The sequence below is a fragment of the Lutra lutra genome, chromosome 4 (assembly GCF_902655055.1).
Source record: "Lutra lutra chromosome 4, mLutLut1.2, whole genome shotgun sequence".
Classification (NCBI taxonomy): Eukaryota; Metazoa; Chordata; class Mammalia; order Carnivora; family Mustelidae; genus Lutra; species Lutra lutra.
In genome coordinates, this window is record NC_062281.1 from 124,108,464 (window position 1) to 124,134,102 (window position 25,639).

The following is a 25,639-nucleotide window of genomic DNA, read 5'->3' on the forward strand; positions in this document are numbered from 1 at the left end:
AATCTAATAACCGAATTTTAATATGGCCTTACTACTTTTTTAACTTTCATAATTCTGGTAATATATATATAGCGTAAACTTCACCATTTTAACCATTTTTAAGTGTCCATGTATTTCCAGAACTTTTTCATCTTTCTAAACTGAAACTCCATTCTCAATATATAATGCTTCTCTTCTTCCCTCTCCCAGCCCCTGGCAACCACCGTTTGACTTTCTGTCTCTCAACTTGACTGCTCTAAGTACCTCATAAAAGTGGAAGCATGTAGTATTTATCCTTTTGTAATTGCTTTATTTCCTGTCTGCAAGATTCATGCATGTTATAGCATGTGTCATAATTTTCTCTTTTTAAGACAATATTTCATTATATGTATATACCACATTTGTTTATCCATTCATTGGCCAATAGACATTTGGGTTGCCTCTAACTTCTGGCTAGAAGTAGAATTGCTGAATCATATAATTCTATGTTTAATTTTTTAAGGAACCACCTTTTTACTTTCCGTAGTGCCTATACTATTTTACCTTACCAGCAGCAGTGCCCAAGGGTTCTGATTTTTCCACATCTTCATCACCACTGGTTTTCTGTGTTGTTGTTTTTAATCATAGCCCTCCTATCTTGTGTGAAATGGTTGGTAGCTCATTGTGATTCTGATTTGCTTTTTTCCTAATGATTAGTGATGTTGAACATCTTTTCATGATCTTATTGGTAATATGACCTGATATTTTTAAAGATATTCTCTGGGCTTGTCCAACAAGAGTAACTAAAAAGCTTACTGCATAAAATTAGATCCCCCTAATATCAAATTGTTAATGCTGCAGAGAATCTTTGGAGATCATCAGAGTTCTTAATTTGAAATTCATCAGTGGTTTCAGAGAGTCCATGTATAGCCTCAAAGCAAAAGTTCATCAGACTCTCAAAAGTTATCTGTGGCCCTCAGAAATTTAAGAACTATTGATCTAGGTCAGAATCTCCAAAATGGTTAAAAAAAAAAAATTATCTCTTGGGTATAAATGGAATTAAAGTAAATTTCTAATTTCTACTCTGTAGTTTTTTATATTTTCTGAAGTATTTAAAATAATCATCCTGCATAGTGCATGGGATATTTATGCTATTTTAGAACTTAAAAGTAAAATCCATCTTCAGCTTTTAGACCTACAATAAAAAGTGTAAAGACTAACAATAAATAAAATCGATATAGTATGTTTTTATAATAGCCTGCCTTCTCTTAGAGCCCTAGCATCCCCATGTCACTACAAAAAGAATGGTCAGGCTCTACAGCTGAAAAAAAGTGATGTTTATCATTGAATCCATTTCAGCTGAATTCATTGTAATAAAATTTTTGCATTACAGTTTTTTTATAATGAGCTTTTACTATAAATTGTGCAGGTCCTATATAGCTAGAAAAGCAATATTTATCATTTAATTCATTTTAAGTGAATTCATTAAGGGAAAATATTTGCATTTAAATTCTTTCTAATGAGGGGTGCTTGGGTGGCTCAGGTCCTGATGTCATGATCTCAAGGTTTGTGAGATAGAGCCCCACATCGGGCCTCTGCCCCCCCCCACACACACACACTCACACACGCGTGTGCACAGTCTCTCTTCCTCTCTCTCTCAGATCTTTAACAAAAATTCTTTCTAATGATATTTTACTGGTTTTCTAGTATCTTTACATAGTATATACTATAGTTAATTTTTAAAAGTATTGAGGTTTTGTTTAATTTTAAATATTGATTGCTTAATTTTAACCAACTAGAAAGAACTCTCCTTAAATACCTATGTTGGATAGATGAATACAAACCTGTGCTCAATCTAGCATTCTAAGAAACTATAGGAAATCTTTAGAATTTTGTGAAGAACTTGCAAAGACATCTTACCTATTCAGATTCATTGTCAATTCTCCACATCTCCTTCAATATCTTACTAAGTAGGGCTTAAATTCCTCAATCATTTAACATCCATGGGCCTCATTTCCTCTTCTATCAGGATGGAACTACATAGTTCTCTCCAGCTCTGAACATTTGATTCTATCTGTTTAACTATAATATTTATTTTAACTGAAATAACTACAATTTTAAAATTACAACAGGGGTGCCTGAGTGGCTCAGTTGTTTAAGCTTCCAACTCTTGATTTTGGGCTTTGGTCATCATCTCAGGGTTGAGACTGAGCCCTGCCATCAGGCTCCCGGTGTGAAGTCTGCTTGAAAGACTCTCACCCTTCCTCTCTGCCTTCCCGCCCCCATTCGTACTGTCTTTCTTTTACCCTTCCCAAAATAAATAAAATCTTAAAATTATACCGGTTTTTTAAATTCTTGTTTTTCCTTTTGCAGCTTTATGCAGGAGCTATTCTTGAAGTTTGTGGATGAAAATTGGGGAGGTTCCCTCAAGTCCAAGGTATGTAAAATTTTCTCCAGTAAATTCTCACTTTAATTTAAAATCAGTATTTTACAAGAATACTTTCGTTACATATTCCCAAGAATAAGAATTTTTAGGATTATACTTTCTCAACAGTGTATGTATTTTTTCCACGTTCTGTTTTCTGGAGATAGAGTTTTATAGTAATCGTTGAATATAAGGTTATTTTAAGTAGGCATAATGTATGATACAACATCTGATGAAGTGGTTATATTCTTAGGAGAATATACTTTACTTAAGTGTAAAAATTTACAGGAGCCTTTGTTTTACCAGATATAAATGTAATCCCTTTAAATAACATAACATTCTAATGTATCTTAAATGTAAGTTGATTTATATAAAATGCTCATAAGGAATAGTTGGAGTAAGTGAGAATAGACCTGTACAAAGTGACAAATTGCTAAGAGAATTAATTACCATAGAACTTGAGGTACAGAGGAAAAGCAGTCATCCATGTACATCCTCACAGGAAATTTTAAGGAAAAACATTTGAAAGGATAATTGTGAAAATGTATTCTTTTGGTTGACATCAAATAGTAATGGAGCTTTGCATCTCCAGAAAGACTTGGACTAAGACTTTTCTATTCTGTTCTGGCATGTCATTTGAAAATCAGTTTTATAAAACTGAAATTGTATAAAGGTAATGAAGTGTTTTGTTTGTTTCATTTATAACTAAAATATGTAAGTGCTTGGTTTATACACCTTGTTTTTATTTCTGCTCACTTTCTCATGGCTTCTCACTCACCTTGTTTACTTAATGGCAAGGGAATTTTTTGGACTTAGTATCTTTTAAATTACCTGTGTTCCCACATGCCCTTTATTGCTGACCTAGAATTATTTTATAATAATATATTGCTCTTTTGGGGACAGAAATGTAATAGAATAATAGTTTGGCTTGGGGACATATTACATGGGGCCCAAAGCAGATACACATCTAATTAAATACATTCTTTGTCAGAATAAATACATTCTCCTATAGGACAGAATGTATCTACTGCTTAGGGAAAAATTCCTCATGCTGATTTTCTTTTCCCTTCAGCGCACTCAGAATTGTACCATAGTTGGTTTTGACTTTTTTTTTTTTTTTTAAGATTTTATTTATTTGTCAGAGAGAGAGGAGAGCGAGCGAGCACAGGCAGACAGAATGGCAGGCAGAGGCAGAGGGAGAAGCAGGCTCCCCGCCAAGCAAGGAGCCCGATGTGGGACTCGAACCCAGGACGCTGGGACCATGACCTGAGCCGAAGGCAGCTGCTTAACCAACTGAGCCACCCAGGCGTCCCTGGTTTTGGTTTTTATATCACTTCTCTAAATGATAGTTTGATCATCCTTATTCCTAGAAATTGCTTTTTAATTATATTATTCACATTTATTGACTTGTTTTACTAATAATCTTTTGTGACTTAGATTTTCATGAGGTTAAGAATAGCTTTGATACTACCACAGTTAGCCTTATTTGTGATAGCAGATTTTATTATGTCTTTGGTAGTAATTTCTACAGTCAGAAGTTCAGTCTTTAAAAGCTTGAGTGGAGGGGCACCTGCTGAGCAGAGAGCCAGATGTGGGGCTCAATACCAGGACCCTGGGATCATGACCTGAGCCGAAGGCAGAGGCTTTAACCTGCTGAGCCACCCAGGCGCCCCTCTGACTCACTATCTTATAGATAACCCGGAATAGGGCATAAAGGACAGTGTCACTTTTTACAGTAATTACAAATACCAAGCTAATTTTCATGTCATCATTGCATTATGGTCTTTTGTCATCAATATCCAGTAGCCTCTGGGATTATCATAACTTTCATTATACTTTATCTTAACAATAATTGTAATTTTTTAAATTCACCTAATTTAAAACAGACATGTCATAAAACAGAAAGGTAAATTAATGTTAAATAATACCAGAAGAGAGAATCAAATTTTGAAACATTTTATTGAACTTAACACTCCAAGTATTTGTGGGAAAAAAAGTCCCAGATTATATTCCAAAGCCAATTCTAGGTTCAGCTCTTAAGATTCTTCTAATTTCCATGTTTTGGTTGTGTTAAGTATGAATACTTTCTTATAATCCTTCGTATTTTTAATTATTGAGGAATAACTGACATACAGTGTTTCCCGTGTACAGCATACTGATTTGGTAATTTTATATATATTTATCACAGTGCTAACCACATTAAGTGTAGTCATCATCTGACACCATACAATGTTATTACAATATTATTGACTATATTCTTTATATCTTTGTGACTTAATATTTATTTTATAACTGGAAACTGGTCTCTCTTAATCCCTTTAATCACCCAACCCCTCCATCTACTTCCTCTGTGGCAATCACTAGTTCTCTGTATTTAAGAATCTGTTCATTTTTTGGTTGTTTCACTTATTTTTTAGATTGCACATATATATGAAATGATACATATTTGTCTTTCTCTGTCTGGCTTATTTCACTTAGCTTAATCACTCTAGACCCATCCATGTTGTCACAAATGGAAAGATCTCATTCTTTTCTATAGCTGAGTAATATGCCATTGTGTATTCCACACTTTTTTTTTTAATTAAAATATAGCTGACACACAATTTTACATCAATTTCAGGTATAATTTGTGTAAGTTGTAGTAATTGGACAAGTCTGTACTTTATGCTATATTCACCATGGGTGAGTTGTCACACATGCTATTACAATACCATTGACTGCCTTCCCTGACTTATTCATTCCGTAACTAGAAGCCCTTATCTTCCACTCCCATTCATCCATTTTGTCCATCCCCCCCGCCATACCTTTTTTTTTTTTTTTTAAGATTTTATTTATTTGACAGACAGAGATCACAAGTAGGCAGAGAGGCAGGCAGAGACAGAGAGAGGGAAAGCAGGCTCCCTGCTGAGCAGAGAGCCTGATGAGGGGCTCGATCCCAGGACCCTGGGATCATGACCTGAGCCAAAGGCAGAGGCTTTAACCCACTGAGCCACCAAGGCACCCCATTGTGAAGATTTTATTTATTTGACAGAGACACAGTGAGAGAGGGAACATAAGCAGAGGGAGTGGAAGAGGGAGAAGCAGGCTTCCTGCTGAGCAGGGATCTATTCCAAGACCCCGAGATCATGACTTGAGCAGAAGGCAGATGCTTATCAAGTAAGCATTCCATAGCCTGTCTTCGAGATCGGTGCTTCATTGTTCTGCATCTGCTAACGTACTGTTGATTCCCCCAGTTATTTTTCATTTCAGTTCTTGTATTTTTCAACTCTGATAGTTCTTTATATTTTCTCTTTGTTGAAGTCCTCAGTTCTTTTACTTGCTTCAGTCCAGTGAGCATCTTTACTTTTTTTAAATTCTTTATCAGACCATTGCTTATCTATGTTCATTTAGTTCTTTTCCTGAGGTTCTTTCTTATTCTTGCTTTGGTAGCATATTCTTCTGTCTCTCCAGTCTGCTTTACTTTCTAAAGTGCTTGTTTCTGTGTATTAGGCAGAACAGCCACTTCTAAACTTGGAGGAATGGTCTTGTGTATGGTTGACCCCTGGGTAGACTGTGAAGCTGATCAAGTGTGTGCTGGGGTGTCCTGGGGCTCTCCAGAAAGCACCCTGGCGAGGCAGCTTGATTTAAGGTGGGGCATGGGCCTGGGGGAGGTCCTAAGGTATTCTCTGTAGGGGGCATTTTGGTAGAACTTCTGTAGCTGAAGTAGGTATGGGCCAAGGTGGTCCTGGAGCTCTCTGTACCCAGGGTGCCCTGATAGGACAGCTAAAGCTACAATGGATATGGGCTGCGGCTGCCCCAGGGCTCCCCAGGCAGAAAGCACCTGGTGGGACAGCTGAAGCTGAAATGGGTGAGGTCAGGGTATCACAGAATGCTCAGTGCAGTGAGTGTCCTGGCAGGGTACTAGAACTGGGCCAGCATGGGCTGGGGGTTTCTGGACCTGAACCAGGTGAGAGCCAGGAGGTCCCAGTAATCTCTGTGCCAGGGGTGTCCTAGGAAACTCTTAGGAACCAAAGAGGTGTGGAGCTGGAGTGTTGCAGAGTGCTTTGTGTTCATGTCACATTGGCACAACTGCTGGATCTGACCAGGGGTGTCCTGGTGTGGACTGTGCTAAAACTGCTTGGTGGAGTGGTTGGGGTTGATATGGGCTGGGGACCCAGGAAGCAACATGCTGCTTAGGGTACCTGGACCCTAACCATCCAAGTTATCAAGGTATGGAGAACATCATAAACCATGTTTCTCACTAGCCCCTCCAACCTGGAGAGAATGCCAGCAGCTGTCCCCCCATCTAGCAGAGTTCTAGTGCTGGATCTTTAAATTCTCCATGAACTTTTAAACACCCCCCCACCCTGCCTATGCCCCCCTGTGTCTGGGGATAATGTGGGCTGGGGGCCCTGATCTTGATTATACTGTCACGGTGGAGGGAGAATGTAAATCATAGTATTCACCTGCTTTTTTTTTAGATTTTATTTATTTGATAGAGATCACAAGTAGGCAGAGAGAGAGGAGGAAGCAGGCTCCCTGCTCAGCAGAGAGCCCAATGTGGAGCTCAATCCCAGGACCCTGGGATCATGACCTGAGCCCAAGGCAGAGGCCTTAACCCACTGAGCCACCCAGGCACCCCTTCACCTGCTCTCTTGACCGAGAGAGTTCCAGCAGCTTCCTCATTATTTGGCAAGGTTCTGGGACTTGTTCCTTTATGTTCTATAAGCTCTTTTAAAGATTTTTATGTATTTGACAGCAGAGATCACAAGTAGGCAAAGAGGCAGGCAGAGAGAGAGGGAAGCAGGGTCCCTGCTGAGCAGAGAGCCCAATGTGGGGCTCGATCCCAGGACCCTGAGATCATGACCCGAGCTGAAGTCAGAGGCTTTAACCCACTGAGCCACCCAGGCGCCCTCTATAAGCTCTTTTAAACCTTAGCTTTTTTTCTGTGCCCCAGAAGCACCTAGGGCTAGGTGGGCTAGGGGTCAGTGTAACAGCCTCTGCCACAGGACAGACAAATCTGCTCACAGAATCTGCTCACCTTCAGTACTGTCTCTCTCCTGCCGTTCTCTATGCGCTCTCTCTCTTTTGTTGTAAGAAGCTGTTCACTCAGCCCTCATTTCTTCAGGAGGACTTGCTCCATAAATAGGTCTGTTTGTGTCTGTGGAGAAGGTGAGTTCAGGGTCTTCCTGAGTTGCTGTCTTGGACCAGAACCTTCCTGGTATGGTATATCCATTCATCTATTGATGGACACTTGGGTGGCTTCCACATCTAGGCTTTTGTAAGTAATGCTGCAGGAAACATAGAAGGTAAGTGTATCTTTTCAAGTTAGTGTTTTTGTTTCTTTGAAAACCCTGTAGTGGAATAAGTGGATCATAAGGTTTTTCTATTTAATTTTTTTGAGGAACCTCCGTACTGTTTTCCCATCAGCAGCGCATGAGGGTTCCCTTTCCTTCACATGATAGCCAACACTTTTTATTTTTTGTCTTTTTCATATTAGCCATTCTGATCTCTTTGTGAAGTGATCTCTTTGTGGATTTGATTTGCATTAACCTGGTGATCAGTGATAGCATCTTCCCATGTGTGTGTTGGCCACACATATGTCTTCTTTGGAAAAATGTCTATTTAGGTCCTCTGCCCAGTTACTAATCAGATTGTTTCGTTTTTGCTGTTGAGTTGTATATTCTCACATGTGTTATTTGCATATCTTCTGTTCATGAGGTTGCCTTTTTGTTTTGTTGATGGTTTTCTGTGCTGTGTAGAGGCTTTTTGTTTTTGGTGTAGTCCCAACAGTTTATATTTTTTTCTTTACCTGAGGAGACATTTCCATATAATGTTGCTAAGGCCAATAATGGAGAGATTATAACCAGTGTTTTCTTTTAGGAGTTTAGTGATTTTGGGTCTCACATTTAGGTCCTTAATCCATTTTGAGTTTATTTTTGTGAATGGTGTTAGAAACTGGTCCATCTTAATTCTTTTGCATATGCCTGTCCAGTTTTCCCAAAACCATTTATTGACGTTACTATCTTTTTCCTTTTGTATATTGTGTTACAGATTAATTAACGATTTAAGCATGGGTTTTATTTCTGGGCTCTATCCTATTCCATGACCTCTGTGTCTGCTTTTGTGCTCATACAATACTGTTTTGATTACTTTGGCTTTGGTAGTATATCTTGAAATCTGGGATTGTGTTACCTCTAGCTTTTTCTTAAGATTGCTTTGGATATTGAAGGCCTTTTACATTTCCGAAAAAAAATTTTAGGATTATCTGTTCTTGTTCTGTGAAAAATGCTATTGGTATTTGATAGGAAATTCACTGAATCTGTAGATTGTTTTGGGTAGTGTGGACTTCTTTTTTTTTTTTTTTTTAAGATTTTATTTATTTATTTCACAAAGAGAGAGATCACAGTAGGCAGAGAGGCAGGCGGAGAGAGATGGGGAAGCAGGCTCCCCAATGAGCAGAGAGCCCGATGCCGGCTCGATCCCAGGACCCTGAGATCATGACCCGAGCTGAAGGCAGAGGCTTAACCCACTGAGCCACTCAGGCGCCTCTAGTGTGGACATTTTAACGATAGTAATTCCTCCAGGACACCTGGGTGGCGTAGTCAGGTAAGTATCTTCCTTGACTCAGGTCATGATCTCAGGGTCCTGGGATCCAACCTGGCATCTGGCTTCCTGCTCAGCAGAGTCTGCTTCTCACTGTCCCTCTGTCCTTCCCTCCAGTCATGTTCTCTCTCTCTCTCTCTCTCTCTCCACCCCCCAAATAAAATCTTAAAAAAAATAGTAATTCCTCCGGTTCATGAGCACAGAATATCTTTCCGTTGTTATTGTCATGTTCAGTTTCTTTCATTAGTGTCCCATAGTTTTCAGAATACTGGTGTTTCACTTCTGTGGTTTAATTATTTGTAGGTATTTTATTCTTTTTGGTACAGTTTAAATAGAATTGTTCTCTTAATTTCTCTTTCTGCTACTTCATTATTAGTGTATAGAAATAAAACCAATTTCTGTGTATTAATTCTGTATCCTGAAACTGCTGAATGTATCTGTTCTAATCAGTTTTGGTGGTCTTTAGTGTTTTCTATGTAAAATATCTAGTCATCTGCAAATGGTAACAGTTTTACTTCTTTACAAATTTGGTCATGATCACTCCTCTGCAGCTAGGATTTCCAGTACTGTGTTGAGTAAGCCTGGATGTCCTTATCTTGTTCCTGATCCTAGAGGAAAATCTTTCAGTGTTTCACCATTGAGTGTGATGTTAGCTGTGGGTTTTTCATATATGGCCTTTATTAGGTTGAGGTGTATTCCCTCCTAACCCAAACTCATTTTAAGATTGTATCATAAGCAAAGGTAGAATTTTTCAGATGCCTTTTATACATCCATTGAGATGATGATATGGTTTGTATCCTTCCTCTTATTAATTTGTATCACAATGATTTGCAAATACTAAACTGAGCCCTCTTTTTCTTGATGAGTCTTCCTCTTTTCAGAGTACCAGCTCTGGAGTAATGTTGGTGGAAATACAAATTGATACTGAACTTCTTTTTTTTTTTTTTTTAGTTGCTATTTTCGTTTTTAGTTGCTCTTTCATTTATTTCCACTCTCTTTTTTAAGATTTTATTTATTTATTTAAAAGAGAGAGTATGCACATGAGCGGAGGAGAGGGGCAAAGGGAGAGGGAGAAGCAGACTCCCTGCTGAGCAAGGGGCCCGATGTAGGATTTGATCCCAGGACCTCAGCCAGGATCATGACCCAAGCCAAAGGCAGATGCCCCTCCACTCTAATCTTTATCATTTCCCTCTTTTTTCACTGGCTTTGTTTTTTCTTTCTCTAGTTTCTTTAGATGTAAGGTGAGGTTTTTCTTGTTTGAGGTAGGCATGTATCTCAATAAATTTCCCTCTTGGAACTGCTTTTGCTGCATCCCAAAGATTTTTGGACCATTGTGTTTTCATTTTTATTTCTCTTCATATATATTTTTATTTTCCCTTTGATTTTTGTTGTTGTTGTTGTTGTTGACCCATTGGTGTTCAGTAGTGTGTTTTTTTTTTTAGCCTTCATGTGTTTTTGCTTTTCGAGTTTTTTCCTTATAATTTATTTTTGGTTTCAAACCTTTATGGTCAGAAAAGATACATGATTTCAGACTTAAATTATTTAGACTTCTTTGTGGCCTAAGATAGTATCTGCCCTGGAGAATGTACCATGTGCACTTGAACGTATATTCAGCAGTTTTTGGATGGAATATTCTGTTTATACCTGTTCTGTCTCTTCTAATGTGTCATTCAGAGCTATTTTTCCTTGTTGATTTTCTATCCACAATGTCTATCCACTGATGTAAGTGGGGTGTTTAAGTCACCTACTATTGTATTACTGCTAATTTCTTACTTTATACCTTTTATAATTGCTTTATGTGTATTTAGGTGATACTATTTTGGGTGCAGAGATATTTATAATTGTTAAATCCTCTTGTTGAAGTGACCACTTTATCATTCTGTAAGCCTTTCTTTGTCTCTTGCTACAGTTTTTGATAAAAGTATTCCTACCAATCTTTTTCTCTCTTCCATTTGCATGGAATATCTTTACCCATACCTTCATTTTTCACTCTGTATGTGTCTAACTCTGAAGCGAGTCTCTTGTAAACAAGATACAGATGGGTCCTTTTTGTTGTTGTTTACCCATTCAGTCACCCTGTGACTTTTGATTGGAGCATTTGGTCCATTTACTTTTTTTTTTTTTTTTTTTTAAGAGAGAGAGAAAGAGAGAAAATGCTAGTGCAGGCATACGCAGGGAGGGGCAGAGGGAGAAAGAGAATTTAAGCAGGGCTTGATCTCAGGACTCTGAGATCATGACCTGAGCCTAAATCAAGAGACAGACACCTGGGCGCCTGGGTGGGTCAGTTGGTTAAGCGACTGCCTTTGGCTCAGGTCATGATCCTGGAGTCCCAGGATAGAGTCCCACATCAGGCTCCCTGCTCAGCAGAGAGTCTGCTTCTCCCTCTGACCCTCCACTTCAACTTCTCTCTCTCTCTCTCTCAAATGAAAGCAAAAAAAGAGAGAGACTGACAGACACTTAACCCACTGCACCAGGCGCCCCATATTCCATTTACATTTAATTAAATATTCATAGGTGTGTCCTTATTGTCATTTTGTTAATTGCTTTGTAGTTGTTTTTGTAGTTCCCTGTCTTGTTCTCTTTTGTTTTGATGGCTTTCTTAAACATGCTTGGATCCCTTTTTAGTTTTTGTATATATCGTAGGTTTCTTTTTGGTTATTATTTGGTTCATATATAACATTCTATGTGTATAACATTCTATATAAAGTCGATGGCCACTTTTATGTGTATGATTTCATATTTTACATCTTTTTATTTTGTGTATCCCTGGACTCATTTTTGTAGGTATAATTGATTTTGCTACTTTTTGTGTTTCAGTCTCCATATTGGCTTAATCTACCACCTTTACCTTTGAGAATTTTTCCTTTTCCTAATTTTCTTCTCATTGTGGCCTTTTTTTTTCTGCTTAAGTGGTGATGAACTCCTTTAACTTTTGTCTGGAACTTTTTTTTTTCTCCTGTTCTTAACCATAACCTCACTAAGTATTCTTGTTCAAAGGTTGTTACCGTGTAGCACTTTGAATTTATCTTTCCACTCCCTTCTGGCCTCAAAGTTTTTGGTGAAAAATGGGGTTTCCCTGATTGTAACTGTTTTCTCTTGCTTTGCTTTTAAGATTCTCTTTTTGTCTTTAATCCTTGATATTTTAATTATTATGTGTCTTGTTGTGGACCTCCTTTGAGTTATCTTTTTAGGGGTTCTGCATGCTTCCTGGATCTGAATGGTTGTTTCCTTTCCTCAGGTTAGGGAAATTTTTAGCCATTTTTAAAAAAAATAGGTTTTCTGATCCCTTGTTTTTTCTCTTCTCTTTCTGGCATCCCTGTAATATGAATGTGATACAGTGGAGGATGTTCCATATTTTCCACAACCTATTCTCATTTTTTATTCTCTTTGACGTTTGGCTTGGTTACTTTCTGTTACCTTGTCTTCTGGATTGCTGATCCATTCTTCTGCATTCCATCATCTGCTGTTGATTCCTTCTAGTGTATTTTTCATTTTAGTTATTGAACTCTTCAATTCTGACTGGTTCTTTTTTGTATTTTCTCTTTGTTGAAGTTGTCACTGTGTTCATCTACTCTTCTCAAATCCACTGAGTTAAACTAACCAGTTTAAAGTTTCATCAGGCATATTGCTTATCTGTTTCATTTAGCTCTTTTACTGTGATTTTTGTCATGTTCTTTCATCTGGGACAGATGCCTCGCTCTTCATTTTGTCTTACTCTGTGTTTGTTTGTATTACGTCAACTACAACTTTTGGTCTTGAAAGTAGTTACACTGTGGGACAGCTGGGTGACTCGGTCAGTTAAGCATCTGCCTTTGGCTCAGGTCATGATCCCATGTCCTGAGATTGAGTCCCACGTTGGGCTCCCTACTCAGCAGAGGAGCCTGCTTCTCCTTCCCCCTGCTTGTGTGTGCACCTACTCTCTTTCTCTCTGACAAATAAATGAAATCTTAAAAAAAAAAAGAAAATGCAGACCCTTTGAGGAAGTGGTCTTGTGGTGCCCTAGAGCATAGTCCATTTTTTTCACCAGCACCGCATGCTCCAGGGGTAACCTCTCTGTGGGCTGCATGTGACCTTCTATTGTGGTTGAGCTGTGATTGCCTTCAGTGCAGCTGATTGCAGTCACCCACTTTGCCTTCTGTGGGCACACTGGGCAGTGTTTGCTCCCCGTGCTGTTGAGAGGCTCACCTGTGGCTGGTGTGGGCTCATTGGTGGGTGGACCAGCAGTCATCCTAGTTGTCCACACTTAGCCTCTCTGCCACAGCTGCAGGAACAAGGAAAAGCAGGGCTTCCTCCCTGTTCAACCAGCTAAGAGGATCAGCTTCATGAACTGCAGTCATGCTGGGGTGAGGGTTATCTTTCCCCATCTCTAGGCCAGGAGTCACTTTCAGTGGCCCTGTGGACCTAACGTTTTATCATTTGTAGTAGCATGAAAAATAATAGATGACCATTCCTTCTTAAGCATGAGTCTTATAATCTTAAGTATATTTGTGTGTCTCAAAAAAAATTTCTTTCCCTAATTATGTAGATATCACACACTTTGTGTGAAAGGCTAGATAAAATTTTTCAGCTTGACAGGCAACAGCTCTATGCTACAACTATTGAACTCTGCTTCTGTAGTTATAGAAGCAGTCTTAGACAATATTTAAATGTGTAGCTTTGTTCCAGTAAAACTGTACTTCCTGAAGCAGCAGCCTAGATTATGGACCTCAGACTATATTTTGCCAATTCCTTATTAGAATCATATACCTTTGAAGGCAGAAAAAACTTAAAGTAATGTAGGACCTTTTTTTTCGGTTTTTACTTAATACCAACTGTGATTTCACTTCTCATACCAACTTCTCATGCCAGTAGTAATCCCTTTAGGATCATGAGGCTACATTGGAGTTTTCCTGTAAGTAGTATCATTCATGAGTATTCACTTCATCAGTTTTTCTCATTTATAAAATGGGTAATAGATGGTTTAAAACCAATAAAAACCCACCTTATAAGATTGTTTTGAGGATTAAATAACACACTTAAAGCACTTAGTATGTGCATGGCACCAACAAATACAGAGTAAACCATTCAGTAATTCTGTGAATTATTGAGTGCTTACTGTGTGTCAAGCACTATTTTAGTACTGAGGATATTACTTGGAGGGTACTGTTTTTGTAACATATTCTCTCTTTAGGTAATAAATTTCCATTAGTAACAATCAGGCATTTCTGCATTCCTTTATCTGCCATCTGTAAAAAATAAAAATAGCTCAGATCAGTGTATCAGTTATAACTGCAGCCTGACTTCTTAGAATAAGCAGAATTTTATTTGCCGCCAGCTATTCTTCTACCTATGATATTCTGGCTCCTGTTTCTATCAGTTTACCTCCTCATGGTTAAATCTTACTCGACTCTAGCATTTGAAACTCTCTTCCCTTTACTTCTGTGAATTTGTTATCTCCTAGTTTTTCCTAAATCTAACAAGATTTTCATTCTCCTTTCCTGGCATCTCCTCTATCACCCACCTTTCAAATGTTAGTTATAGTCAGGGTCTGTCTTTATATTTTCTTCTTTTATTACTCTCTTGAATGTCCCACTCCCTCTGTTCCAATTACAGTATTTACCTGATGACACTCTTAATCTGTATCTGTAGGTCACAGCTTTCTATTGTTAGAAAGCACATTTCTGACTGTAAGTGGACATGTTTGTTTGTATGGTCTTATAGATACCTTAAGCCTGTGTACATGTGAATCATCTGAAAATCTTGTTAATTGTAAATTCTGTAAACTTGGGGTGCATTCTGAGATTTTGCATTTCTTGTAATCCTCTAGGCTGTGGCCCACATTTTTGTAGAGAGGCCTTAAACCCAGCATATCCAAAAACTGAATTTATACTCTTCTCTTACAAAAGAATACCATCTTCTTTCCTCTTTCCACAAATGACAATATGACCAAGCACTTTATTTCACACTTTATACCAAGTTAGTCACCAAATGGTATCTCTTACCTTCCTTAAGTCCTTAAGAACTTTCAAATCTTATTCCCTTGGCCTTCTCTGATTTTAATCAAGCCTTTGGCATCTTTCTCCAGAAAGATTAGTTACTTGTTACCTGGTCCAGTATCTTTGTTCCCTTTTCTTTTGTTGCATCCTCTACACAACTACCAAAAAGAACTTTTCTAATAGACGTACTTGTGGCCCTCCCCATCACATACAGAATAAATGACAAATTCAATAGCTTCACAATACAAGACCCAGCACAACATGCTTTTCTTGATTGTTGTTCACACCTCTAGTTCACATGCACAACTATCTGCATGTCTCTGAGCTCTGACCTCTAAGGCTTTGTGTATATTGAATGTTCCTCCTGGCTTATGCCTCTTCCAGTTCTTGTGGCAAACTGCTACTCATTAAAAATTTAGTCTAAACGTTTTTTGTGGCCTTTAGCACTTTATATTCCACAGCTGCCACATAATATTATGTTTTTATTTGCTTCATTGGTCTTTTTCCTCTGCCAAACTAGGAACTCTTAAATTCCAGAATTTTTTTGTGTCCTTAATATACCCAGAATCTAACACTGTACCTCATATTAAGAGGAATTCAAATATTTATTGAATGGATAAATGGATTTACAAAATTTATCTAATTCAAGGATGCCTCGGCTTTTGACAAATGGGAATCCAGTTAAAAGCCTGTGTTTATATTGGTTAATATATCCTGTTAAATTTATAGTCTTCAGACATTCTTTTTCTGACTTTATCTTTCTGTACTAAGAAGTTAAATTTTTCATTTGTCTTCATTGTTGTACCTCCAGTCTCCTCAGATTCTTTCAGTTATTTAAGTTGCTTTTCTCTTGAATGTTTTCAAGTGCTTTTAAATTGTCATCTTGGGAAGACCCAAATGACTCATAATTCTACACTCTAGATGGTGTGTATATAATAGTAAATTTTCTTATTTTAGAGATACTCAGGTACCCAGAAGCTTGCTTAAGCATAGTTGAGAATTCAGTTCTGTTGTCTGCTATTGTTGGCCGTTCTCTTTGTATTGTTTCTGGGTATGATATACGACATTTTTATTTAGAATATATGATGATTTATATGGTTATTTTTTTTTTATCAACAGGAAAACATCTATCATTCCTTATAATTTTATATAATAGTTCACAGGTCTTAACCATTAATTTCTGTAACCCCTTACAATGAAATTAAGTCTTAAAACCAGTGGACTACATTGTATGACTGACTACTTCTGATACGATCAAAGGTGTATCATTACATCTAGCCAAGTGTATTGTCTTTTTCATTTATATTTTCACTTATTTTGAAAATAAGTTAAACATTTTTCTTTAATCCTAAGACATATCCTCGCTATTATCTTGTTATTCCCAGTTTTACCCTCTTTCTGGAACTAGGAAGATACTTTTTTTTTCTTAATATTGTTTATAGTTACCTTTGAAGAGTCTGAATTAGAAGAATTCTACAGGTTTCTGAGTAATACATATAGCAAAACTAAGCTCATCTCTAAGGGAGCTGTGCAAGTGACCTACTTATAAGAATCCAGAGTGAAAAGCTGAAACATTTCATGTGTTTTATAATCACTTCTGTGTATTTGATCACTTTAAAGTACAATGCACAAAACTGCCTTTATAACTACCAAATAAGTTGGCATAAGAACATTTTCTGGAAATGCAGTGGCTGTTTTGTTTTGTTTTTTGTTTTTTTAAGATTTTATTTATTTACTTGTCAGAGAGATAGCACAAGCAGGGGGAATGGCTGGCAGGAGAGGCAGGCTCCCTGCTGAGCAGGGACTGCTCTCCATCCACTTTTGGGACTCCATCCGAGGACCCTGGGGTCATGACCTGGGCTGAATGCATATGCTTAACTGGACTGAGCCACCCAGGCATCCCAGTGACATGGATTTCTTTAGGAATCTTCAAACTGATGTTATTGAGCTTTTGTAAAGCAGCGGGAAGTAAACTATAAAAGTTATTATGCATCTTTTTGCAAGTGTTATACTCTTGTATAGCCTATCCTACTGCCATGTGTACATAAAAGCACCCAAGTATCTGTTAAAAAATTAATTCACCACTTGTAAAATATGATTTGCTACTACAGGGTATTTAACAGATATACCCCTCATTCAAGATTAGGAGGCTTTGTAGATCTATGCTTAGCAGAGCAAAGAATGATGAAAATAGTCATTAGTGACTCATATTAAATTTATTCATTTCAGCCTATTAAAAAATCTTTCAAATGAATGAATATTATTAAATGTGCTAGCCTCTATTAATGGATTCAAAAAAGATATAAGAACAGTCCTTTTCCCCTAGAGACGTTTCTTATGCAGTAGACAACACACTTAGTATGAACCAGTGTTTTGCACAGGTGTGCATAATAGCATTTACCAAAGGGATGGTGTAAAATGCAACAGGATACCATGAGATCATTTTTTGCTTTGGGATTCAGGAGTCTGCAGAGTATTTGGACAAATTCTAAAGGATGGAATTAATACAGAAGAAATTCTAATAAATAGACTTAACGATCAGCTTTATTTTGAACTAAATTCTATAGGGGAAGTATAGATAGGATATCTGAGTCTCTTCCAACAAGTTCTTAATCTTAAAAACTACTTGCATTTAGGACAGTAGAACAAAGAGTAGAGACCTTCATAATGAAACATATCTATAATGCTATTGCTAGTTAATTGTAAGTTTAAGAAATAAGTTCTCATGTCACCATACAATCTAAGAACTATCAAGTATTTATATGATATAACCTACTTGTATTTTAGAAAAATGTGTTCTAAATTTAATTTGAACAGTTTTATGTGATCATTGCTGGAAAAAAAAATGGTAAAATATAGATCAACAGTCCAAAAAAGGGAGAACATTAATTTAAAACTTACCCAAGAGGCACGTGGGTGGCTCAGTCAGTTAAATATCTGCCTTCAGCTCAGGTCATGATCCCTAGGTCCTCGGATCAAGCCCCATATCGGGCTTGCCTGCCCAGCAGGAGCCTGCTTCTCCCTCTCCTTCTCCCTCTCCCGCTCTTCCTGCTTGTGCTCTGTCAAATTAACAAAATCTTTTTAAAATTTTTTAAAAAATGAAACTTCCCCAAACCCTGTACTCCAGATATAGTCCTCTATTAAAATAATAGTTAACATTTTTAAAGGTTATATGTATTGTGCCACATATTTTATATTTGCTAGTTTAATTTTAAGATTTATGAATAAATATGTTTAAATTTTTTTTGTGACAAGCAGAAGAAATAAACTGATCTCAAACTTGCTTTTTATATAGGAGTTTGCTTCTGTGTCACTAAATAGGATTTTTTTTATTGTGTTAGTCACCATAAAATACATCATGTTTTTGATGCAGTGTTCTAAGATTCATTGTGTATGTCCAACACCCAGTGCTCTATGCAATATGTCCCTTCCTTAATACCCATCACGAGGCTCACCCATCCTCCTCCTTCCCTCCCCTCTAAAACCCTGTTTATTTCTCAATCCACAGTCTCTTGTGGTTCATCTCCCCCTCCGATTCCCCCCCCCCTCCACTTTTCCTTCCCTTCTCCTACTATCCTCCATGTTATTCCTTATGTTCCACAAATAAGTGAAACCATATGAAAATTCACTTTCTCTGCTTGATTTATTTCACTCAGCATAATCTCCTCCAGTCACATCCAAGTTGATGCAAAAGTTGGGTATTCACCCTTTCTGATGGCTGAGTAATATTCTACTGTATATATGGACCACATCTTCTCTATCCCTTCCTCTGTTGAAGGGCATCTCGGCTCTTTCCACAGTTCAGCTGTTGTGGACATTGCTGCTATATGAACATTGGAGTACAGGTGGCCTTTCTTTTCACTACATCTGTATCTTTGGGGTAGATACCCAGTAGTGCAATTGCTGGGTTACAGGGTAGATCTATTTTTAATTTTTTGAGGAATCTCCACACTGTTTTCCAAAGTGGTTGTACCAACTTGCATTTCCCATCAACAGTTTAAGAGGGTTCCCTTTTCTCCACATCCTCTCCAACATTTGTTGTTTTCTGCCCTGTTAATCTTTGCCATTCTAACTGGTGTAAGGTGGTATCTCAATGTGATTTTGACTTGAATCTCCCTGATGGCTAATGATGATGAACATTTTTTCATGTGTCTGCTAGCCATTTGCATGTCTTCATTGGAGAAGTGTCTGTTCATGTCTTCTGCCCATTTTTTGACATGATTATCTGTTTTTTGGGTGTTGAGTTTGAGAAGTTCTTTAAAGACTTGCGTATCAGCCCTTTGTCTATAGTGTCATTTGCAAATATCTTCCATTCCATGGGTTGCCTCTTTGTTTCATTGACTGTTTCCTTTGCTGTGTAGAAGCTTTTTATCTTAAAGAAGTCTCAAAAGTTCATTTTCGCTTTTGTTTCCTTTGCTGTTGGAGACATGTCTTGAAGGAAGTTGCTGTGGCCAATGTTGAAGAGGTTACTGCCTATGTCCTCCTCCAGGATTTTGATGGATTCCTGTATCATGTTGAGATCTTTCATCCATTTTGAGTTTGTCTTTGTGTATGGTGTAAGAGAATGGTCAGGTTTTGTTCTTCTATACATAGCTGTCCAGTTTTCCCAGCACCATTTATTGAAGAGACTGTCTTTTTTCCACTAGATATTTTTTCCTGCTTTGTCGGAGATTATTTGACCATAGAGTTGAGGGTCCATATCTGGGCTCTCAGCTCTGTTCCACTGGTCTATGTATCTGCTTTTGTGCCTGTACATTGCGGACTTGGTGATCACAGCTTTGTAGTAAAGCTTGAAATCAGGCAGTGTGATGCCCCCAGTTTTGTTTTGTTTTGTTTTGTTTTTTCAATATTTCCTTGGCAATTCAGGGTCTTTTCTGGTTCCATAAAAATTTTAGGATTGTTTGTTCCAGCACTTTGAAAAAGGCCAATAGGTTAATTTGTAATGATTAGATGCATTCTATGGTGTGGTTCACATTAATTTATTTTACCTGTAGCTTCTTATGCACTTAGATTTTTTCCAAATTTCTAGATGTGGTTAATAGGACCTTATATAGCTTTGCATTATATTGTACAGTTATTTCCTCAGAATAAAGAAATACCCAACAGGGAACTTTCAGATTTAAAGAATATGTACATTTTAAGACTTTGGGTTCATTTTGCTAAATACCTCTCTGGAAATATGTCTATACTTCTCCCGCAGATAACCCCCAGGAAAATCCCTCTCTCCATCCCCTCTCTAACTTTAAATATTCTTTTTAATTTTTGGCACTCTGAGTGAGGATACCTCATTGTTTTGACATTTGGTTTTTAATGAACATTTAAAATGTTTGTTGACCACTTGTATATTTGTACATTACATCCTCCTGTCCTTAGTCCATTTGTCCACCTACTATGTATTTAATAATTTATGAGCACTTTGATACATTGTTAGAGATTTTCCCTAGTGTATCATTTATACTTTTAATTTTTACTTTTTAATTTGTTTCTAGTGGTGTTTAACTGTCCTGAAGTTTTCATTTTTGTATAGACATATCAATAAAGCATTTACTCTGTGGTCATAGTGAGGAAGAAGAATTTTATATTCCATATTGAAGTTGTGTATTATTACTTTCTCTGTAATACTTCTCACAGCTGAAATTATTAGTGTGATTACTGGTTTAGTATCTTTCTTCCTCATGGGACTGTAAGCTCCATAAGAGCAAGAATCTTGTTTTGTATAGCTTTCTCTCTCTTGTCTGGCATACGGTTCAGTCTGCAGTAAATATTTGTTGAATGAATTGAAAATCTTAATCCATCTGGAATTCATTTAGATACAAGATAGAAAAATAGGTAGCTGTATCCTATTTTTCCCAACTAGTTTGACAAGTTTTCTCCAGTGTGTTAAATAATTCACACATACACCCCAGACACACACACACACACACACACACTTCCCTTTGATAGTTTTACCATATTAAACAATGACAGATAACTTGAGTCTCTCTAGATTTCCTAACCAGTTTTTTCTATTCCAGTATCACATCATCTATTAACAGTGGAACAAATTCTCCTCCAATATTTCACTTTTTCTAAACTACCCAGACTTCTTACATTATTTACTCTTGTCACAGAGCTTTACTACCAGGCCCTCAGAATCCCATTAGAATTTGGGATTTGGATTTAGTTTGAAACAATTAACATCTTAAAATACTTACTCTTCTCATTGAATAGTATGATACGCCTTTGCATTTATTTGTATGTTTGAATTTCCTTAGGTTTTTTAATATAGGATCTGATGTTTTATTGAGTGTATTTGTACTTTTTATATTAATCTTTTAGCTAGCTTGAGTTTGGAAGTGAATAATTGGAATTTTTTCTTAAGCTTTTGTCAGGAGTGATAAACCCAAACTATTCAGAGGACTACAAATCAAGGTAAGATGATTTTATTGGAATTCCTTTTTTCCAGTATATTTTTTAATTAAAATATTCGAAGGGGGTTTTTTAATACCTTAGAGTAACTTTAGGTATACAGAAAAATTGATCCAAAAGTACGCTGTTCCCATATATACCCCCTCCCTCATTGTATCTTGCCACTCAGTTTCCTTTATTAACATCTTGAACTTATGTGGTACAATTGATAAACCAATACGGATGCATTATTAACTAAATTTCATAATTAGCATTGGGATTTTTTGTATGGCATAGTTCTTGTTTTGCCAAATGTATATAATATTGTGTATATACCATTACAGTATCTTACTGTAATGTAATGTAATGTACTGTAATGAATAGTTTCATTGTCCTAAAAATCTCCTGCGCTCTACCTGTTCATATTTCTTCCTGCCTCACCCACTCCCCCAAACCCCTGGCAACCACTGATCTTAACTCCCTGTAGTTTACGTTTTGCAGAAGGTCATATGGTTGAAATCATACAGCATGTAGCCTTTTCAAATGGCTTCTTGGACTTAGCAGTATGCAATTAAGGTTCTTCCCATATCTTCCTTATAGCTCATTTCTTGGTAACACTAAATAATATGAATAATCAAAAAAATAAAAATAAGAAATAAATAATACAAATATTCTGTTGTACCATGGTTTTCATATTCACCAATGGAAGGACATCTTGGGCGCTTCCAGTCTTTGGCAATTATGAGTAAAGCTGCTGTACACATTTTTGTGTAAGCATAAGTTTTCAACTTACTCATTACCTAGAAGCACAATTGCTAGATCATATAGTAAAATTGTTTAGCTCTTTAAGAAATTCTCAAACTGTCTTCTAAATTGGCAGTATTATGTTGTATTCCCACTAGTTACACGAGTTTCTATGCTTCCCCATCCTCACTAGCATTAAATATTGTCAGTGCTTGGCATTTTAGCCATTGTAATAAGTACATGGTATTAACTCATTTTATTTTGCATTCCCTAATTGAGCATCTTTTCATAAGCCTGTTTGCCATCTGTAGATCTTATTTCGGGTATCTATTATCTTACTTCAGGTATCTGTTCAGCTCTTTAGCCCACTTTTTAAATTTTTAATTGTGATAATATTAAATTTACCTTCGAAACTATTCTTTAACATACAGTTCAGTGGTGTTACATATATATACATACATATATATATAGATATATATATATATTCACCATTGGGCAGCAGATCTGAAATTTCCTCATCTTGTAGAACAAACTCTATACCCATTAAACACTAATTCCCCCTCTCCTCCTCCCAGCTCTTTGACCAGCCACCCTTTTGCTTTGTTTCTGTGATTTCCACTATTTTAGAACTTCGTAGGAGTTGAATCATGCATTATTCATCCTATCATGGCTGCTTTATTTCACTTAGTAGGATGTCCCCAAGATTCAGCCACCTTGAAGCATATGACAGGATGCTTTTTCTCCATCTGTTGATACAATATTTTTCTTACTTAGCCTATTGGTGGGGATGTATTTATTGATTTTTAAATGTTATACCAGGCTTGTAGACCTGGAATAAATCCAAATTGGTCATGGTATATAATTCCTTCATACATTAGTAGGTTTGATAATGTTTTGTTGAGGATTTTTACAGCTATATTCTACATAAATTTTTATCTTTTGTGGACTAAAAAGAGTTTTTGAACAGTCAGATCTTTTAAAATAGCTTATAGATAATCTAATCAAAAATAGTTAAGTAGTAATGGTATTCATTGCAAATGGGTGGAGAATATACCAAATGCTAGAGTTCACAAACTAGAGAACTAAAGCATAAATTGCTGAAAGAAATTCTAAGAGCTGCCTTCATCATCACTGCTGCCTTTTGGGTTATGTGGTTCTACTTAATTTAGCACTGAAGATTGATTTCTTAATGAATTGGGATCGTGTTTGTCAATGTTAGTGATCATGTTGGTCACTGTTAGAATTGCTCAGTCCTGTCGGATATTATTAGGGTCAACTAGTGGGTCTCAAGTTTCAGAGTCCAGCCTAATTACAAATACAAATACAAAAAATATAGGAAAATTCAAAACTCAGTACAGAATGTTGATAATTTGGTGCAGGGCCTATTCCAGCAGTGGTCTTACACAGTCATTCTCATCCTAAACTTGTCTTCTCAAGGTTTTAAGCTCATGTGGACTTTGAGTGTTGTGTATAAAATAAATATTTGTTTACATTCAGTCATCTTAAATTTCAGACAATCTCGATACCAACAGGTGTTTTTCTTTAGAGGTAAATGTAATTACTTAGTTCTCCTTTTTTGAAATCCTGTAACACGTATTATAATCTATAAGCCTTTTTTTAATTACTGTTAAATTGGCTAAACCTGGATTGAATTGTTTGGTTTTTGCTTGAGGCTGAGAAGGCTCTTCTAAGCAGATAAAAATCATGTCCTTCTTTTGTAGTATGTTCGTGGTTCCGATCCTGTATTAAAGCTTTTGGATGACAACGGGAACATTGCTGAAGAATTAAGCATCCTCAAATGGAACACAGACAGTGTAGAAGAATTCCTGAGTGAAAAGTTGGAACGCATATAAATCTTGCTTCAATTTTGTCCTATCCTTTTGTTACTTTATCAGATGAAATACTGCAGTACCTAGAGAATATTTTAGTTTTGCTTCCTTCCTTTGATCACTTTCTTTGAGGCATTAAACATCTCATTAACAGTGGAAGTGGTAGCACAGCCCGCGGTATCTGAGGAGTCGGCAAGCTTAACAAAACCCAGTTCTCATACATTTCCTTCCTTCCACGTTTGTTGGTACCACTAACGAAATGCTTCATAACAGAGTTGGCTAATTATGCAAATGATAGTTTGTAATTTGTCCAGTTTTTCGAACAACAGATTTTTAGATTAGGGAGGTTAATAAGGGAGATGCCTACTGTGCCCATGCATGTGCTGTGTGCACTCTGAAAGCACCAGTAAGAACTACAAAGCAAGTAAGAGCCACTGAGCCTCAACAGATTGCCTGCTTCTCATTCTCCCGGCTGTCCTTTTAGTAGAAATGTTATAGTTCATAATGAATGTGCTACGGTAAAACTTTATGGCTTCATTATTGTAAAACAGATTCAAGATCTACAGTAAGAGTGAAACATTCAGAGATTTGCATTAATGAAGGCTACACAGAAAACCTTCAGGAGGATTTGTGTGGATCTGATATTTAGCAAATTTTTGTGCTTCCCACTCTTACAGGAAAATAAAAAATGATCATTTAAGATCAAAATATAAATAAAGTTTCCCAAAAAATCGAATTTGAAATTATTCTGATTTGTCCTCTCCTGTTTAAAAATGCTGCATTTCTCAGTGTGTTTTTATTTTTTCATAGAAGCCCTGTTTTATCCAGAATGTTAAGAGGGCTACAGTGTTTCAAACTTATTGTGAGTAATATTGCTTTATACTTGTCTAGCAGTTTCTCAAAGTGCTTTTATCCATGAATGCATTTTTGATTGATATCTCCTTTAAGGAATAGCTTTTAAAATGCAGAATTTTTATGAGCTATTAAAAATGATTTTTCTTGCTTGACCTTTTGTCTGGTAGCTCACAAAGAACAACATTCATCCAAATGAATTTAGGTCATTTAAACCTCTTATCATATTGGTCTAATCTTATGTCAGCTTAATCTCAGGATAAACTCTTTTAATCTAGAAACTTTAAAAATAAAGTAAGAATTAAGCTGTCAATGAAGGATATTTGGAAATCTTTAAAGACACTACCAGGAAATGTTTTTATAGAATATTTTTAAGAGATTGGTTACTATTACTAGCATTTTGTATTATCTTCTATTTTAAATTAAGTACATTTGTAAAGCCATGAAGAGAGCAAACCCTACTAGGCAAGTTGGTTAATCAAAATAAAATACTATGAGAAGCCTTGGCAAACAGACTAGGATCTATTTTTGATCATTTAGAGTAATGGGAGAGCCATCGTTTTGATAGTACAAGACCCTGGATGGTGGGGCACTAATCCCCAGTGGCCATTATTACTTCAGAACAAGAGGGAGGGCAAGCCCGTCAGGGACAGTGTGAAAAACAGTGGGAGGAGGTGCCACCACCTACAGATGAACAGTAGGATAGAAGGGGTGAAACTTCAAAACTGGGATTGGCACAGGAAACTAATTGGACTGCTGTCTGGGCAGGAAGAGCCAGTTAAATGAGTGCTGGCATCGGTTTAAAAAAAAAATGAAGAAAAGCTTAAAAACTCTATTCAAGTTATTATGAGAGAGCAAAGAGGCTAAAGATTACCCCATAGTAT

General features: G+C 36.8%; 1 protein-coding gene across 1 annotated transcript in view; it reads left to right on the forward strand.

The window, feature by feature from the left end:
- SELENOF (selenoprotein F) overlaps positions 1-24,910 on the forward strand; it is a 41,656-nt gene extending 16,746 nt beyond the window's left edge. The window contains exons 3-5 of the mRNA XM_047725451.1: positions 2,332-2,395; positions 21,305-21,354; positions 23,796-24,910. Coding sequence (XP_047581407.1) covers positions 2,332-2,395; positions 21,305-21,354; positions 23,796-23,927 — 246 coding nt within the window. The 3' untranslated portion in view covers positions 23,928-24,910. The remainder of the gene's footprint in view (positions 1-2,331; positions 2,396-21,304; positions 21,355-23,795) is intronic.
- The last annotated feature ends 729 nt before the right edge of the window (positions 24,911-25,639 follow it).